We start from the raw sequence: 19032 nt of genomic DNA, 5'->3' as shown, positions 1-19032 counted from the left end.
TAATGAATTGGTGACAGGGATGTGGTTTCTATCATTACGAATTCTTTATAAGACAATCCATTTATTGCTACTAATAATGCTATCAAACGGTGTTGATTTCGGTATTCTTATCTATAATGGGTAGAAATGGTTGAAATTCAGCGGCGCTCTTTCACTTCAGCTAATAATATCACCGAGCACACTTCGTGCCCCTAAGCCTGTCACTTGTTTGGTTATAAAGGTGTTCGGGATGAATATTTGTGAACCAATTATGGGCCCAGGGAGAAGGGTAAATTGGGATTCCATTTTCAATTACACATATAGCTATGTATGTTACCAAAGACTGGATAAAGTTAACATGTTCGACCATGCATAGAATTTGTTCTCTACATAAACTTAGCATATACATTATGATAATAATTGAATGCAAACATAAACATATTTAGCCAATTTATTGAGATTAAAAATGATGTGGGCGGGTGTCGTTTATTATGTTTTGTATTTATATTTTCCACATTATGAAACCGTCTCCCACCCTAATCTACCCGACCTCTTATTCCTCCCACGTACATCCAGGCTAATTGATATAGTGAAACTGATATGCAATGGATACTTTAAATATCATACATCTTTGTTCCTGGAGATGTACACGCTATATTTGGAAATCGACGTGCATGTTGCTGTTAAGGGCGGGTAAACAAATCACATTAACGTGTTCAGAATTACAAAGGTGGGGATCCCCGACTATGCATGGAAGGATGTCATGGGCCCAGAGTAGTCTTCAAATTCTACCTGAGTTGAATGTTTAAAAACAATCCCCCGACTGAGGATGAAGATGGTGCCATGATCCCCCTGTGCACGTCAATGTATACACATAAATGAATATACTTTCCATACACACACATACACAAATTAACCATCATATATAAATATGCAAATACTTTCCATACACACACAAACGAAGGCTACCTGTTAAAATTGTGAGCAAATGAGCGACTATAGATGACCTGCTAAAAAGGGTGTTTCGTAAGTGTGGAAGTTTCTCATCGGATACTAAACTAAACATAATTTTGTTGTTTCAATAATGGAACCGTAATTTATATTATTCTATATAGATGTATGCAAATCAATTGCACACCGTGTTGCGACATGAACTGGGGGATGGTGGGGAAGGGTGGGGAGGGGGTCGAAATTAATGTTTTGATTAAATGCATTAGGGCCTATATTGAGTGAAAAAACGACTGGAATATTGTATACCGCATGATTAACTATATAATAAGCATTAAGTGCAACGTTACATTCAGAATGGTAGGTTTCCATTGACAAGTATAGCACGCACTTTGTATATGCAGACTACGCTTTTCAACATAGGCGTAGGAATGGGAAGGGGTTGATGCGGGGGAACCAGTCCTCATTTCAAATTGGGGGTTGGGCGGTAGTACCGGTATAGGTCTCTGCCCCCTTATTATAGGGGTGCACTCCACAGCAGTGCTAAATCATATACCGGTGCTGTGGCCGAACGGATAAATGCGGTGGCATTTGAAGTAATGAGGCTTAGCATCGGGAGGTCCGGGTTCGATACCTGGGCCGGTCATAGAAAGGTCAGTTTTTCATCCAAGAGCAATTGACGATTTTCCCATCTGAATTGACTTTCTAAATTGAAAAGATTCCAAATTTGATTTCAAATGTTGAACCGGAAGCCACCCGATCGTGTAAGTTGTAATCCATAAGCCCTTGCGGGTTTCTCCCACATTTATGGTCGCTTAAGTGTCGTAGAAATAACTGCTGAATATTATTATTATTAGTAGTAGTATTATTATCATCATTATTATTATTATTATTATTATTATTATTATTATTATTAATATTATTATTATAATTAATAATATTATTATTATTAATATTATTATTATTATCATCATCATCATCATCATCATCATCATCATCATCATCATCATCATCATCATCATCATCATCATCATCATCATCATCATCATCATCATCATCATCATCATCATCATCATCATCATCATCATCATCATCATCAGTAACAAAAGGAGTTACATTCATTCAAATCATCAGTTTTCGTTCACATCCCTGACCAACCTTCCAAATAATTTTCTCGAAATTACGTCAAAAAGTAAAAAGAGAACAGTAAAGATTTCGAAGAAAAAATGAATTTCTACTGTCCATTTGGGCAACCGTAGCATTTACAAAACTAGCCTTCTTCTGGTGAAGACCTCAGACCCCGGCCAACAGCTTTCTGTTCAGGCACACTTTTTTTCACAGTGTCCTGGCCAATTTTTCCTTATATTCACGCTATCTTCCTCTTAATTAATGAATATGTCATCGGTGTCAATACAATATACCGCTTGGTGCACAGCTCAATGTAATAAAGATATACCAGTGGTAGCAACTTTGACCGGTAGTCAGCTTACACATCCTTTCTCATGATACGACAACAGCAGTCTTGCAGAACTTGAGATTGTTAATAAAGGCATCGTTACCTAATATTTCTGTATAGCGCCATCGAAACTTTTCTTTTAATATCGCCTGACTATATGCGTTAGTGGAACAAAGGTTCTATTATTTTCTGCTATTGCTAGTACTTGACACCAACGCTCAAGATGTTTGTAGCTCCTGGAATGCTTAAAACAAAAGCAATAATAATTATATTAACAAAAATAAATGGATAGATAAACATTTTGCTAGAAACTCTGTTTTTCGGATTCGGAAGATGATTGTTTAATATTGCGCACTATAGACGGTCCTGTAATGAATGCATTTCTCTCCTACTTCTACGAGCAGGGTTTGATATAACAATCGTGAGTTATAAAACCCTATATTACCCTTTTAGATTTTTCTGTGCTGTACCAAAATATGCAAGGAAAAAAAACAAATATGGTCAGTTATGGTTTATGGTTGTTGTCTAATTAACCAAGACAATTATTATGATTATGACCCTTAACTTTACGTTCATGTGATTCGGAACCTATAGCAAATATATTTGAGAAGTTGTAGCAATTATAGGCAAGACAAAGTTTCCGAGCAATGGTGACCTTAATTGTTGAGATCCGATATCGTAAGGCGAAATGTGTATACACGGGTAGATCTTCTCTATGGAAAATGTCAAACTTGTGTATTTATGCGGATTAATGTATCCTCTTCGGCTATTTCCCTTAGTGTTTACATGTAGAATTACTCATGCAAAACCTTACAGGAAGCTGCATTCGAGTAGTATGTGAACACCGAATAAGCCAAGTAGCTGACATAAAATTTGGTAGGTTGTCATTTCTTCCGAAACAACCGGAACATAACTGGATTAAATTGCGAATCCGCTACGGATTAGAAAATAACGGTACTAAATACCAGAAAGCTGTATTGCAGTAAATATCACTTAATTCATGCAAGCATCCACATTAATTCAGTACAGCATAACATTTTTGTTTTTGCTTCATCGCTGAAATTTTCGAATTCATATTAATAGTGAGCAAGGACAAAAAAAGTTTTTCAATCGGTAAGACAATATACTTTGGATTGTTTCTGGTTGTTTGTGAACAACGGCAACACGTGAGTTTTAATATACTTCGTAGCGGTATAGATGACGTCATGTAGATCTGGGATTGTTTACCAACAATAGGAGCAATACGCGCACCACACAGTCATAGTTTTGTCTCAATCGTTACGAACGTTCGCAGTCATCCTCAGCCTATGCCAAAAAGCAAATAATAATAATAACACATAAATAACGCAAAAGTAATGAGCTTGATGTAAAGATGTCGGAAATTTGTGGGCGTGGCAGTCGAAAAAATAATGTTTCTTTGAAACATCCTGGGGTTCCCACGAAGTTAACGGTGACGCATTTAGAACGGGCTTTCACCGATTTTAATAGAAAAGTTTACCCCGGGTTGACCTCTTTACGGCTTTAGGGATGATAACCAACACAAGCGCTTAAAACTAGTACCAAAACAAAGTCATTAAAAAATCAAGAAATACAAGAAATGGCCAAAATTAATAAAAGAAAGCTTTGATTTCCGTTTTACTATTTTAAAATTTTAGATATCGTGATTTATTGTGAAGGGAAACAATATAACAAAGATGTATAGCTCTGTGAGCTCTAAGACGCTTCACCAAAATATTATTAATACGCCCCGGCAATCTGAACTCATGTGTACTACCAAACCCGCGAATACGCGTTAACCAAAGGGAAAATATTCCTTATTTTTGGTCGAACGACGTTACCTGTTTGGACTTTTTAATTCTGGAATCAATTTCCAGGCCAACGTGCCAAAATTGGAAATGTAATCAGGGTGATCAGCGTAGAGTTGGTGTAAAATATCCAGTTGAAACTGATCACAAACACTGTTAACATTACGTTAGGTTTGTCTGCCTACCATGATGAGTCGAAGTGATAATAATAGGCGAAATCGTTCTAATAAAGCTAATGCCAATATGCCAGGCCCAAGGTAAGAAGAAATGCAAACGTCGATCCATTCTGCAATATTTTAACATATTTATCCAAGTAGGCGAAAATAGGACCAAAAGTTCAAATTATGTATGGATTAAGAATTTAAGTCAGACATTTATTGTAGCTTTAACTTTCAAATTAAGGCTAGGCCTAAGCTCTAGCCTAGCCCGTACTGTTGTATAGACTTGTATAGGTTACAATACAATAAACAAGACAGCCTAAGTTAGGTCTTAAGACGCTTTCTAGACTGGACAAACAATAATACTAGGCTTGCCTAATTCACTGCTTGTAAGTTATACATTAGACCTAACAGAAGATGTGTATCTCAATGCTACTGTCTCCTAACTGAAACCTACAGCTCAACATAGGCTAGGTTTTAGGCTGATGTACAGGTCCTACCTAACCAGTTTCAACCAGGTTATTACATTTCGAGACTACAGCAGCAACATGTCACAATTGTAAAATACCCAGCCTAGATACACAGGGAACACAAATTGGAGTTAAGTAGGCCTATAAATACAAGGCTACTGCTCTAAGGTTTTGTTCATAGCCTTGGCTAGACCTAGCTCATGCATCAGCACCAAGGACCCAGTATACTCATACAATTAATTCCCTTTGCACATACACAAACCCCACATTTCTGTGGTTGGCAGGAAATGTGGAGTAGTTTTATTTTCAAGTAGCATTGTTTATCTTACCAATAGTAAAAGGATTTTGAAATCTTTGTTAGTACTTGCATATGATATCCAAATTTCATGTACTACTTAAATGGTATATATTCCGTCTTGAATGTTTCATTTTGACACTTTAGAAAGGTCCAGCCATCCTACATTTTTCTCTCCTTTAAATCCTTTATCCTTACAATTCATGGAAAATTGGAAAGGTGTTCGAAATATGTGGGGATGTTTTCTCTAATGCAGATGCGCGAAATGTCAGATTGGAAAATGGTTAACTACAAAATGGTTAACTAATTATTCTCTTCAATCCGCAATAGAATGCGCAGAAACATGAGTGTCCAAGCTTTGGTCTACTGTAATGAACGTTATTTTACGTGTATTTTATTTTGTGAATGAGTGTTAAAGATTGAACTGAAAACTGCAATTAATTCAGTTAGATCATTTATAAAGTTATGCAGTCAGTTAGTTTACATACATGTGTTTTTTGTGAAGTGGCAGAATACTGGTCCTACAACAAAATACAACATCTCTCTTAGTCAATTTTGTTATGTCAACAAACTTAGCTAGCACAGACGTATTCCAATTCTAGGTTCCAACCGAAGGTACTACTATGCCACATAAGGGTTTACTTGATGTATTCATATTACCAGTTGGCCTACATTTGTGTTTTATGATGGCCTATGTAGAATATGACTTAAAGTAAATTGTTTTACCTTTTATAGTAATTTCTCTGCATTGTGCTTTTTTTTTATGTCCCCGCAAAGTTCAGGGTCCGTCTCCCCACCACTATCATCCGCCTTACCTATTTATTACAGAAATCTACTGAGGCTAATATGCACCTACAGTATCCGACAAGAGAAATGTAATTGTTATTGAAAATGGGTGGGAGATGAGGGGGAGGTGAGAGGTAATGAACATTTACATTATAAGAGTAGTTTTGTCTCAACAGTTTAGAAAAGTCAGCCAAAGTAGAAACAGGGTGGTGTTTAGCATACACTACATATTAATGATTAAAAAAGGGCATTTATGTTGGTTGACCAAGTATGACCATGTTAATACTGTAGTGTTGCACATAATATAGCTTTTGATTGCTACAAATAACAACTTTTTCTACAAATTTTTGTTGTTGTTACCTGCATTGATCTACCAAAATATTCTTTGTTTGAATATGTTGTTTAGATAGTGTATTTGCCTTGACAGGGTAGGTTATTGATTTAAAGTTGTTGTAATTGTGCAGTTAAGTTTTTGACATTAATGGAGAATCTTCCTTGTCTCTGTTGGCATGGCCAATAATGTTACTGACAACTATTGACTGAAAGTTGTATTAAAATAAATAATGCAGCATTGTTATGAACCCAGGATTCTGTGTCTGGGATGCAAATGTTTTAGCCAGGGACGCAGTCTTCAAATTGCTTGAACAAACCCCAAGTGCATACACTCACAACTACACATTATTACACACAACCCTTTTTAATTCCCCAGTGAATGAGGTCGCCAGGAGGAAAATCCTGTGGTGACTAGATCTAAATTTTTCCCAAATTCTGGTCGCCCAGAATGAAAATGTGATCGCCACTTTGATATGCTAAATATTAGTACAAAAAACACTAGGCCTAGGCTCAACATCGAGTAGCACTAGACTGTACATGTGTACACGCACAGAATCGTATAAAGACGTATAGGATAATAGGGTTGGGCGATGTATCGAAAATTATTATTATCGCGATAATTTTTTTTCAAGACGATATTTTTTGAGGATTGAACAAATGACGATAACTTCTTGTGAAAGAAATTTGAAATAAATGTGGGAAAAAATGCAATTATCCTTTCTCCGATTTATGTGTAAATGTTATTCTAGCATTCCATGGTTAAGAAAGTTGAAAAGAAATCAAGTTTATCAACTTCATTTACTGACTTTTGAACTTCGTTAAAACCCGTCCTTTACAACATTCACTGTATAGAGACCAAAACTCTGAAAATCAGTAGAGAAATTACCAATTGTGTACGAAAAGTAAGTTGGTACACCTTTCAAATTTTACGAAAGATCGAGCAAAATACTTTCGAAAATTCACGCGAAACTGGCATATCGTGCTAAATGCAACAAATGTCATGTAAACAAGGCTCTAGTACACCCATTTATGAATTAACCATAAGACCACATCTGGTGTTAAGCGGGGGAAAAAGAAATTATTTCTAGAATTTCCACCAAAAAAGGAAAAATTACTATCCTACCACAGTTAAGTGTATAGTAAATTGCCTAACCACTTCGTCGGTTACGGATCTCACGTAACAACAAAAACACAACTATAAATTGTGTTTTGCGAAGTTGACGTTCTCTACAAGGACATGGAAACAATATTTAACATTTAGTTAATCATGCCAAGTGGCCTAAAATATGGAATTGCAAGGTTTACTTTTATAAATATGACCATACCGTAGCTATCGGGGCCATGATATCGTGCTATGTCTGTATGGTATAGACTGCCTCGTGTATCATGGGGAAAAGATTGTTTTGTTCATGCGGAGGAGTCGGTTGGCTTGGGGTGTGTTTTAATTACCTTCATGTTACGGGGATATTTACCTACTTTTCTTAAACGTCTAAGATAATATTTCGCATAACTTTACCGATCCTTTACTGACTAACCTAATTAATTCTAGAGTGGAGCCAAAATAGTTTACTCCATGAAAAGTTTTTTGGAAACCTGCCAAAAATGTTAACAAACAGGTGTTAGACAGGGGGTTGCAACTTGCTTGACAAGGTACCTGGTAAAATTTGCTGCACATGTAGCCTACCAGGGTTAAACACTGCAGTTGTAAACTGATGTACGTATAGTGCACGCTGTTCATTGTTAGGCAGTCTTGAAACGGGGCTTTGCCGAACGTATAGTTTGTTTCATAATATCGACAGTTTTGTAAGTTAAACTTTTTAAAGATTGTAAGACAGATTAAATCTCTTTTCATTTTATCACATAATATTGCTACTCTAACTTGTCATTTTAAAATTTTGAACAGTTTCGTGACAATTGAAATTCATCATGGTGAAATTTTCAGTTGCAAAAACTGATCGCCACAGTATTATAGGTCTGGCGACTAGCATTAATTTTTCCAGAAATTCTCATCGCCAGCCGAGAATTGTGGTCGCCAATGCGACCATGGCGACTGTAATTAAAAAGGGTTGACTACACATGCAACACATTAAAAAAAATTTTTTTTAAATGAACATCTTCCTTTCTTCTTTGCTAAAAATCCAAACAATTTTATGAAAAGAGCCAAAAATTCTTCCAATCTTACTGATGATTGAATTTGTTTGAAAACAAATATATCAAACTAATCAACTGCAAGGTACAGGGTTAACAACATTGCCATTACCATTATTTTTATGCTGAAAGTAGTCACTGATGCTTGTAAAAGTGATTTGATTGGCTAATAGTACCTACCGCATTCATGCAGACATCTTGCATAGATCTGTAGTGCTCAATGAAAACAAAGTAGGCAAACTTCTACTTGTAAAGTTACTTTTCCCTCTGTAGAGAAAGCGAAGTTTGTGGTATAGGCTGTCATATACATGTGTGCCCTCAAATATAATGTTAGGCCTTGTTGTCACTTACAGTAAGTACGTTTTGACAACAAGCGCTAATGTTACAAGATGTGCTCGAATTGTTTCTTAGATGATTACTATGCAATCATACCACAATAGTTTCTTTCTTGCAATTTCTTTCCCGGTCCCTTTGACCATGTGCTTCAGTCAATTTTTTGTGTGTGCAACGTTTTTTGTAACTACTGTACTTCATCCACTGTCAAAAGTAGCAATTGAAGTTTGGTCGTTTTTTAATCGACATTGCGTAAAAAGCTCTTCACATAGGCCTACTGTAATTTTCATAGAGATGGTTGTTAGCATAGAGCCCAGGGTAAATGTTGGATCAGGTTTTGAGGATTTGCGCAAGTTCGAACAGGCCTATATGTACATGCAGTAGTGAACTGTGCGTAATTTAGCGAGAGATATGCACACTGTACGTACAGGGATATTTGAAGAGTTAGTTGTTGGAATCACTGCTAGGTCAAAGCATGGAGCTACTACGAAGATGGTGAGTAGGGACTTACAAGAGCGGATGAAAGGGGAGGGGAAGGCTGGGGGTAGAAATTGGTTGAAAAAGCACGTTGGGCGAAATAGAGGGCCGCCCCTGTCAAACAGCAAAGCTAAGGCCCGTGCCATCTTCCCATATATTGTGTAGAACATTCACAAGGTATAGACTACAATCGCATCTTTACAAGTACACTTATTAAGTAGGTCTTACATTAAAAGCAATGGGTGTTCGATCGGGGATGTAAGCCTTTTCTACAAGACGCCAAAGTTTTTGGGGGCTTGCGTCCCTGGGACCAGGGGTTTAGGCATTCAACCATCCAGCCATCCTTTCGACGGCCGGTTATGCAAAATGACATCCTATGTTTTAGCCTTTGAGGAAGATCCTGCTAGGATCGAAACGTCAGGCCAACTTACTTTTACATACTATTTTTCAGTGCACGGCTTGCAAATACTGTAATATATGAAGCAGTGAAAATTTTCTGGAGGTTTTCAGTGTGCAAATATACAGAGTTACAGAAATGAGACAACAATGTCAATATTGTTTTAATTTATTTGCTTTTTTGTTTCCATTTTTCCCTAATTTTACCAATCAAAGCTTGTATTGACTAACTAAACAACTTGCATTTTACCCTCCGATACCTCAAAAAACGAAGTCTGTAGGGCCCCTTGACCTCTGCTGTGCTACACAGAATTTTAACACAAAATGATTCCCTGATATATATATGGATTAAAATGTACATCAAAATAAGAACATAATCTTTCAAAGGTAGCAGGTTTATAGGATAAGAGAAAGAGATCAGTAACAGAAAATTGAGTATTATTAATTAGGTTAAAGTATTTGATTAAATGATTAACACTGCTGGCTCGTTTCTGCAGTTATGGCAAAAAATAACAATAAAGTTTATTGATTCAATATTCTGACAAATGAGATTGTTGCGAGGAAATAATAGACAGTGCTTTTGCTTTGTTTATGACCTCTGCCAAAATTGCAGGAAAATGCTTAAATGAGGGTCATTTTAAATTGGGAATCATACTGAGAATGTTGCTTAACTTGCTTATTATATGATATATATTATTAGAAACTTTATAAATGTAGTTTGTGAAAGGAAGGAATTACTTCTACTGTCAAATTATGATTGCATATCTTTGTTCCTTACATCAAAACAAAAAATTTAATTTTTACTTCTTTTTTTACATCTTTGCAAAATTAATGTGGAGCAGTTTGTTAATGTACGTGATATCAGCTAAATGTAACAAGAAAAGTTTGAATTGCACAAACAGGTCCTCTTGCTTGAATACTGTAGTTCCACAATAGGCTGAGTGTTTGTAAAGGGAAAAAAAATATCAGATAATGTTAATTTTTGTCTTGTACAGCAATCTCACCAGTACGGTGTTCCTGTGTACTGGAGTGGAAATTTTTACTTTATTTTGAAATTGAGATTTCCCTTAGTACAGTATGCAGTATTTCACAAGTTAATTAGAATAGCAGCGATCCACCATCTCGGACTTCTCAGTGATCTTGAGAAAGTAATTTTGGTTTACCATGTTCATACTCATAAAACAATTTTAAAGTCTCTTCCATCGCACACAACCTCATCACATCTATATGTGATCTGAAGGAGGGCAAATTTTTGCTGGGTTTTTGTGTCACGATTTAAGGGATGCTTTGACTCTTGCACTGGGAACTGGAACCTCTGCAGGTGACTGCCATCTTCCTTCCAAAATCACCATTCCACGTGCGAGCACCATTCCAAGTTTTGGTGACTTTGTCAACCATGGTTAATCTGACGTACGCATTAAATAAACTCTACAGGTTATAGTCTTACAGTGAACATATTGCATATCATCCAACTTTATTTTTAGTGGCATGAAACTTGAAATTTTTGGGCAACCAAACATTTTTGTCTTGTTTTCTCAGTGATGTACTAGTGCAGTACGTTTGTCAACTTGGTCTGCAGCCAATAAAGAATTATCTGTGATGACTGCATTTGTTTATATAGTACAAATCATTGCAGCCTTGATAATTGATACATGCATTAAAAAAAAAAAAAAAAAACCTGAAATCCAGCCAACTGTCTCACACATGAGATTTCCGTTTTTCTTTGTTTCATGCCGTCGTGTAAAACCTAAGTACCGTAACATATTGTACTTTCTGTCAGTGCCCACAATGTGTTTCTAAAGGCAAGTCTGCCTGTACACAACATTACATGAGACTGTAAGTCTCCATGATGACGTCTTTGTCACAGTAGAACATTGGAAAGACCCAGGGCACTCTGAATGCCACTACTGATCATCTTGGAGATTTTAAGAGTTTATCCAGTAGAAGTCTTGAAGATGTTAATTGCAGTAGTACATCATAACTGCAGAACAGGACTGACAGACAGGTTACCATACCAGCATCAACATTTGTATTGATATGTATGTATCGTATATGATGTAGAGGCATTCACTGTGGTACATATCACATGTGTATGTATGCCATGTCATTATTCTGTACTGTACAGTACTTAGTAAACACATTGTAGCATGTGAATGTTGAGGCTACACTACAGTACAGTACTATGTATGTAATTTGCACGGTATGCCACTTTATTGGTACTTTCTGTTCTATTTACAGAAGCAGAGGAATGCAGAGAGCAGGTATGCCACATGCGGAAAACATTAAACCTCAGGTAAGTATTGTAACTGTGATGAAAACTGTACAAGTACTGCATTTAGTGAAAATATGGAGGATGGACTAAGATCAGACTTGTTTACTCTGCAGTCTGTTGCATCTCAGAATCATGCAATCAAATGTATGTACAGTATATATGGCTATGCCCTAGTAAACAACTTCCATGTCAGTACAAAGTCGGTGCCTTTTGAAAATCTGTTTCTATTTGCCGTTGTTCTTTCTTTCTATTCCATCCATTCATATTTTTTATAATCTAGACTTGTTTGTTTTAAATATTTGATATCTTTATGACATCGCTTTGTTTTGTTCCTTTTGATAAATTGTTTCTTCAAGGAAATTGTGCGCTTTATCCATTGTTGATTTTACAGTAAATTATTGTTATTTAATTGTTATTATGATTGTGAATGGAGGTATTAAGGTTTACAAACCATATGTAGGCTTAAAATGATGAACAGTACTCATAGTAGACTATACTTTGTTTTCAAGTAACTAAATAGACATGCTGCTAGGGAGAGTATGCAGGATTATTTTTTCATGTGATGATGCTGCACATAGTATCTGGGAATAATCTTGAACAGAGAAAAGGTTTGTACAGTAGTACAGCACAACTGTTTGGCACATTATACAATCTAAAATATGTAGACATCCTGACATACATGTAATGCCTACCAAAAATTTTTAATTAAAAGTTTTAAACATTGCAAATTGGTCTGTAAAACCAGCCAATACACGACATGGATTTGTGTGCTGATTTTCTGCACAGTAAAGCCAGTAAATTCTGTTACGCAGAAGAATGAAAAGGATGCCTTAAATATTTTAATGAACCACGAGACATTGAACGTGCACTGCAATGTTCACATTATTCATGTCAACGGCTTTGCGTTGCACATGCAAGCTCATGTTAACGTACGAAATTACATACAAAAGAGTGGCATTGAAAGATTTGAAATGTTCTGTTCCTGGTATGTTTGTAAAGAACTCGGGGGGTTTAATTGCAAGTATTCTGAGAGCGCTTGTACTCCAATTCGGTGAATTTGTCTTAGAACCACGTGACGAAAATCCCTCAACAGGCCAGGGTCAGAAGGTTTGTTATGTGATGTGCAATATCCTGTGAAGTATTTTCCTTGTGTTTAAAGGAATAGGTGATAGGTAGGATTACAGTTCTTAGCTCCAAATAGCTTATCAAAGAGGAACTTAATGTAAACATCCTGGTGAATATTTTCATTCAAATCCTACACGAATGTGCTCAGCGTTCACTTCCAGTTAGGTTCATTTGCAGTTTATTTGCTTTGTACCGAAGGTAAACTGGAAAGCTAACAGTGTTTGATGTCACACTGTAGATACATATGTGACGGGAAATGTGTTGTTGTTGTTTTGTTGCTGTTTATGTTTCACTCGAATGGATTTGAACTTGGATTGGGTAGAGTTTCAACTTTCTCTTTGTAATTATTTTAAAGTTTTTACTTATAATTTACCATTTTGATTCATCCACAATGTTAACGAATTGCAAAAGATAAACACATCTTGGTAGTCGTGCATCTACACTATGACGTCACACTTGATTTGCTGCACGCTCTCTCATGGCACAAGTTTGCAACCTTCGACTGAAAACAGAATGCAGGGACTGAACGAAAAATTTACATCACTCCTCACTTCCCTGTTTTGCCCACTACAAAGCTTCACCAAGGTGCAAATTTTAGGCCCACGGCCCAGTATCTTTAAGAGAACTTGAGCCTTGAGCTCTACCAGAGCCCCACCCCTCAGAATCCATGCTCAGAAAGTCAGAATGCACCTGTTTGGAATAAGAAATTTATCTTACAAAAAATAATTAATTGATCTCAGATGGCAATGTCTGAAAAAGATAGATTTTCCAACATGTTCTATCCACCAAATTATTTTGCAGTGTTCACTTTTGGGTTGTGTCTTTACTGACCCCTGCTTTACAGTAGATTATATTCTTTTTTTACAAGTCAAAGGTCTGACAGTCTATCCTCTTAACTTTGCATTTTTCAACAAAGTTTTGTCAGGAGTGGCTCACTCTGCTATTGACATAAAGAAAACACATTAAGAAGGGATCCTGGGTTTCCTTAAATCTAATTTATTTGTTTGGAAAAGACAAAAGCAATTTTTTTGGGAACATCACTCTTAATCTCAAGTTTGTAACAATTAGACTACAATCTTGAATCTACAGTAAGCACTTTAGGTCTCATTACAAAAGCTTGGTAAAATAAAATAAAAATGTGGAAGATGAAAAAGAAAGAAAATGTTTGCAGTAAAATGCCAAACTTTGTCTTAATTTTTTGTTCATAGACATATGTTCACTATTTGCACTTTGTTTAATGTCTCAGCTTCTTCTCGTAAGGAATACAAAATTGTAGCATACAATCAGCAACACCTAGAGAACTTAATATTCTTATATAGATCTAAATATTCTACTTGTGTTCATCGACTTCTTGTCTAGTCTTTCTCTAAGAGAGCCCAAATATTTCTATATATTTCTACTGTATATATATTTCAATAGCCACAGACACAAAGCCGTCCTGTGTTAATATGCACACCTTTCTATTTTTAAAATACACCATATATAGAGAGTCTTGTATGTACTAGAGATTTTATTCCTGTTAAAGTGACACCCTAGATTGTCATACTCATCAACCTTGGGAGGCCTTTCTTTAAGCCATGGAAATGACAAATTTTAATATCAGGGGGCCTGGAAGTACTTAAATGTACCATGTATTCACTATTGATTCCTAATGCCAACAATGCAAACTGCTAACAGCAATCCAATGCTACATTACTCTGCAAGCATGGTACATCATTGTTGTTCACATTCTGGCAGCAGTTTCTCACCTTGATGGAATTTTTGTAGTGGTTGGCTCGTAAAATTTATACAAGTTGTAGAGACAAGCTGTGTACTGACTGTTTTCATAATTTAAAATCCGAACGACACCTGGTGTTAATTTTTGTTCTAGTATGTGACCGTAGATGTTTAGGAGTTGAAGGAATAAATTGATACTGATACAATTTGTTGTCAATAATCTTGTTTCAGTTAACCCATCATCTTTTCCTTGCATTTTTATGTTGAAAACCGATCGAGTCCCAATTAGAGCTTTATAATGAACATTTTTTCTTGGAGTCAGAGGGTCTAACATCACTTGTACGATCCGAACTCAAATTCATGTTCAGAGGGAGACTGACAAGGATCGCACTATACTGTACTGTACGCATGCCAAAGAGTTACACTATTACATAGTACAAGAAGGAGAGACAGATGGATTTATAAAAAGGAGAAATGAATGTATGAATATTTAATCAGATTGCCAGCTTAATTGGCAAACATGGATGTGAAGGAACTGTGATCTAGAGAGTGTCACATGATCATCTTGTTTCTGCTCAAACTTGTTTTATCTATTGCACAGTATATACTGTAGCAGGCATGGCTACAAAACAGATGTAACTGAGTATGTATGGTAGTAGTACTTACAAGATTTAACTGTTGCTGGATTTTACTTGAAATAGAAAGTCTGTATAATTATGGAAATATGAAAAGAAGGAAACCAGTGTTGATTTTTAGTGATTTAGACAAGATAACATGTGATGATGTCTGTAACAAACCTACAAATGTACCATCACATCATAATCTCATCATTAATATGAAACAGTCGTGTGATGGTGAGTTTTTATCAGAAAGTATGTTTAGAATTTAAGAACCCGTTATTGAAAGTGCGGATTGCGACCTCTTTAGGGTTGTGATTTTTTTTTGGTAAGGTCGCCAAAATTTCTGAAGATTATGGAAAGTGGTTGATATTTTTTCAGAACAAAAAATGGAAATATGTTGACCATAAATTAGTTCAAAAGTAGTTAAATATAATGCCATTTTGAAACTGAGCACATGTTTTCATGTAAAAAAATATGCAGCGACCCACAGTTGCATCACTCTCCCTATGGTACTTTGCTGACCTTCAATTTAAACGATCACAGTAAAAGGAAGTATTTAAGAAAGATGTTAAAGGTGTAGGCTACTGGTGGATGATTGTATACAATACGAGGGCAACTCCACACAAAAGTGAACATCACAACTCTATTTTCAAACTTGTCATATGTATGTAAACAAATGTGGTATCAAATTTAAGCTGAAAGAGTGAAATTTTCAGATAGAATATTTCGTTTGTTGAAAAAATACTGTTACCATACTACCCATAATTAATCATGATTTAAAAGAAAAAAAAACTCACTAGAATGTTATAGTTAAGAGACTATTACATGCATTGAAAGTGCTTTATGTACTGTCTCTAATATTTGCACTTTGAAATGTAAAAATTCCTTCCAAAGCATCAGGATGTTACTGTGGAATTGCCCAGTAGCTTTAAAGGTATGCTGTATTGGCCCTAACTATGCTAGATATTCAAATATGGTCACCTATGGTCAAAATTCTTAAACTGTATTTTTTATTACAACCTTGGAGGAAAATTTACTCACTTGGGCATTCAGTCATCTTGTGTGTTCCTTGAAATATCTGAGAACAATTTAGAGAGTAAAGACCTCCAGGAAAGTACACTTTGAAAACTTATAGCAATTATAGCATGCTATACATTGGGGCCTATACTGACTATCTTTAAAATATTCTTGGAAAGGTTGCAAGCAGGAAGTCATACAAAGGAATCATGCAAGCCGTGGTTTGTGTTCTATGGTTTACATATGTATGTCACCCACATTCTTGAAATAAGCTGAAACTAGGTCATAGACCAAAAATGTTTAGCTTAGTGTGTTAGAATAGGTCAAGAGGTTTGTGAAGTTTTAACAATTGCAGGTCAGTGTTTTAACAATACTAAAAGCAGAGCAGTTGAATTATCAACAACATGACCATGAAGGGCTTGATTTGGAAAGAAAATAACAGAAGTTTAGAAAGCTTTTAAAAGCCATTTAACCTAAATACCAAGAGATTTAAGTACTTTTAAATTTGTTAAGTTATAGGTGTATTTGGCTGTGTAGAGGTACAGTATGGTCAATTAGTTGGTGAAGCCAAATGGAAGTGGCTTATTTCTGTTTTTGAACTTTACAATAAGAAAAACACATGATTTTGGTTACATTGTAGTATGATTGAGCCTCCGTTAAAATGTGTGCCAATCTTTAGCAACTGCTTTAAGTACTCTAATCTAAAAACAAACAAACCCAAATCTCGTAAGTTCCATATTTTTCCCCTCCATTTATTGTACATAACACTCTTAAACTACAGTTTCTAAACTCCCGGGAAAAAAATGGTATACAGTAGTTGAACTTCCTCCAGACATCAGAATTTGGTTAACAATTTAGAAGAAGTACAACTTACCGTGATGCCTGTGGCAGTTTGGAGCAAATTTGTAGGAAAAAGAAGACAAGTTAAACATGGAAATATGCCAAAAATTTATTATAGATGACAATTTTTTGTCAGTTGCTTAGAGGTCAGGGTCAAAATATTAGTTCTCAACGATTTAGTAAAGTTTAAAAGATTGTTTTGAAATTAAGGTAAGATTTGCAATTTTGCATGGTACATATGCCTTGAAAGTTATCCTGTAAGAGTCTTGTAAACTTGTGGGGTCCTACAATGTACTTGGGTCAAAAGCTACCAAATGAGTAAGTTACATGTTACATCATGTAATTAGTATACATCAAACTATCCTGCTGAACAGAGGCACCAGGACCAAGGGTCAGTTATTATCATCAACCTCCCTTTTTTGCAATGTTCTATACTGTATTTCCATTCCCCCTCAACTGTTTCCCGCAAATTCACCCTTGTGCCCTGGGTTGTTAGTCTCCCTGGATCCTCCTCGTCTGGTGTCTGTTCACTGAGTTTTATGTAGGTTTATATGACCCTTTAATATGTAAATACTGACTTGTACACTGTACTTGCTATGTCAGAATCAGTAATTAATCGATTTATAAGGTGTAGTGTTTCTGCAATTGTCAATAATATATTTGGACCAACACTACTAAATTGATCTCCTAAAATAAATCAAATGTAATATATCTGTATACTGTTAACTTATGTACGGTGGTAGTACTATATGCTCATTTGACATCCAATACTTAAATAGTATGTCATCTGTCATTCCTGCTATTTATGCTAGAAATATCAAATTTCATGGCTGTCCATCAAACATTATTACTAGCAGATCTTACTGTCACCCTCAGAATATTGTACGTTCATTTGTTACCTATACAGGTTGTCATGTTTATATAAATATTTTCTTATTTACTTCGTTCCTAGCTTACCTGTCTCTCCACAACCTTAGCACCCTTATTCTACCATGCCTAGAATGTCCTGGTAACCTTTGAACACTGTGCGCCTCTATGACCGGCATCACACCAAAAACGCATCACATGTATAACATATCTTAAAGCGTCTTACAAGCATAAAATTAACAAAAAACACTATATACTGTAGCAAACAACCAAATGTCTATGTCAGAAACCTATACTCAGATGAGGACATCCAGAATAGTAATTTTGAAAAAAATTTTTTCTAAGTAGCAACTTTTTAATAGCACATATAGTCCTAAATGCTATGAAACCTGAGGTCAATAAGAAGTACCTTTATTAAGTGGCCTGTTGCCCCCTCCATCAGTTTTGTTCCATAAAGATACAGGTAGTAGTACAACTCAATAATACCATTTAAGAAATCATTCTGCACAATGCACATTTTTTTTTTTCGTTCAAGTGGTTTAATTCACTGTAAGTACAGTAGTATTCCCAATTTCCCATGTATACATCTGCTACCAATTGTCCAAGATTGACCGGCTATAGTAAACCAGTAATACTGTACTGGAGGAAAGTAGCAAAATGTTTCGGCAATTGAGTCAGTATTTATTTACTGTACAGACATTAGTCATTACTTTATACTAAAATCACAAACATCAATATTTTCTACTTCATTACTTAAAACTGATGTTTGTTCCAAATTTAGAGTCCGACCGAAATCGACTTTATTTCCATATTCATTTCTTTTCCAGAGAGATATATATAACAACCCCAGATTTTGCGACGTCTTTACCAGGCTGAAGGTTGGTTCTAATAAGTCATTTCCTTTTAATGAACATTCCAATCTGTGCCCAGTTGTTGAAATATAGTGAAAACCTGGATTTTCTGGACTTCTTTTCTTCCAGATTCCAGATTT

General features: G+C 35.7%; 1 protein-coding gene across 6 annotated transcripts in view; it reads left to right on the top strand.

Moving 5' to 3' along the window:
- Positions 1–3986: 3986 nt before the first annotated feature.
- The window catches only part of LOC139981453 (uncharacterized), a 36457-nt gene continuing 21411 nt past the window's right edge, over positions 3987–19032 (top strand). For 2 of the 6 annotated variants that reach the window (XM_071993851.1, XM_071993849.1), the window contains exons 1-3: positions 11320–11589; positions 11823–11877; positions 18869–18919. In XM_071993851.1, the coding sequence (XP_071849952.1) occupies positions 11483–11589; positions 11823–11877; positions 18869–18919 (213 nt within the window). In that variant the 5' untranslated portion in view covers positions 11320–11482. Of the gene's footprint in view, positions 4446–11319; positions 11624–11822; positions 11878–18868; positions 18920–19032 lie in introns of those variants that run through there. The other 4 variants (XM_071993852.1, XM_071993847.1, XM_071993848.1 and 1 more) reach the window with 4 other exon arrangements.

Source organism: Apostichopus japonicus, chromosome 15 (genome assembly GCF_037975245.1).
Source record: "Apostichopus japonicus isolate 1M-3 chromosome 15, ASM3797524v1, whole genome shotgun sequence".
Classification (NCBI taxonomy): Eukaryota; Metazoa; Echinodermata; class Holothuroidea; order Aspidochirotida; family Stichopodidae; genus Apostichopus; species Apostichopus japonicus.
The sequence above is the reverse complement of the archived record's forward strand: the minus strand, read 5'-3'. Positions and strand labels throughout refer to the sequence as shown.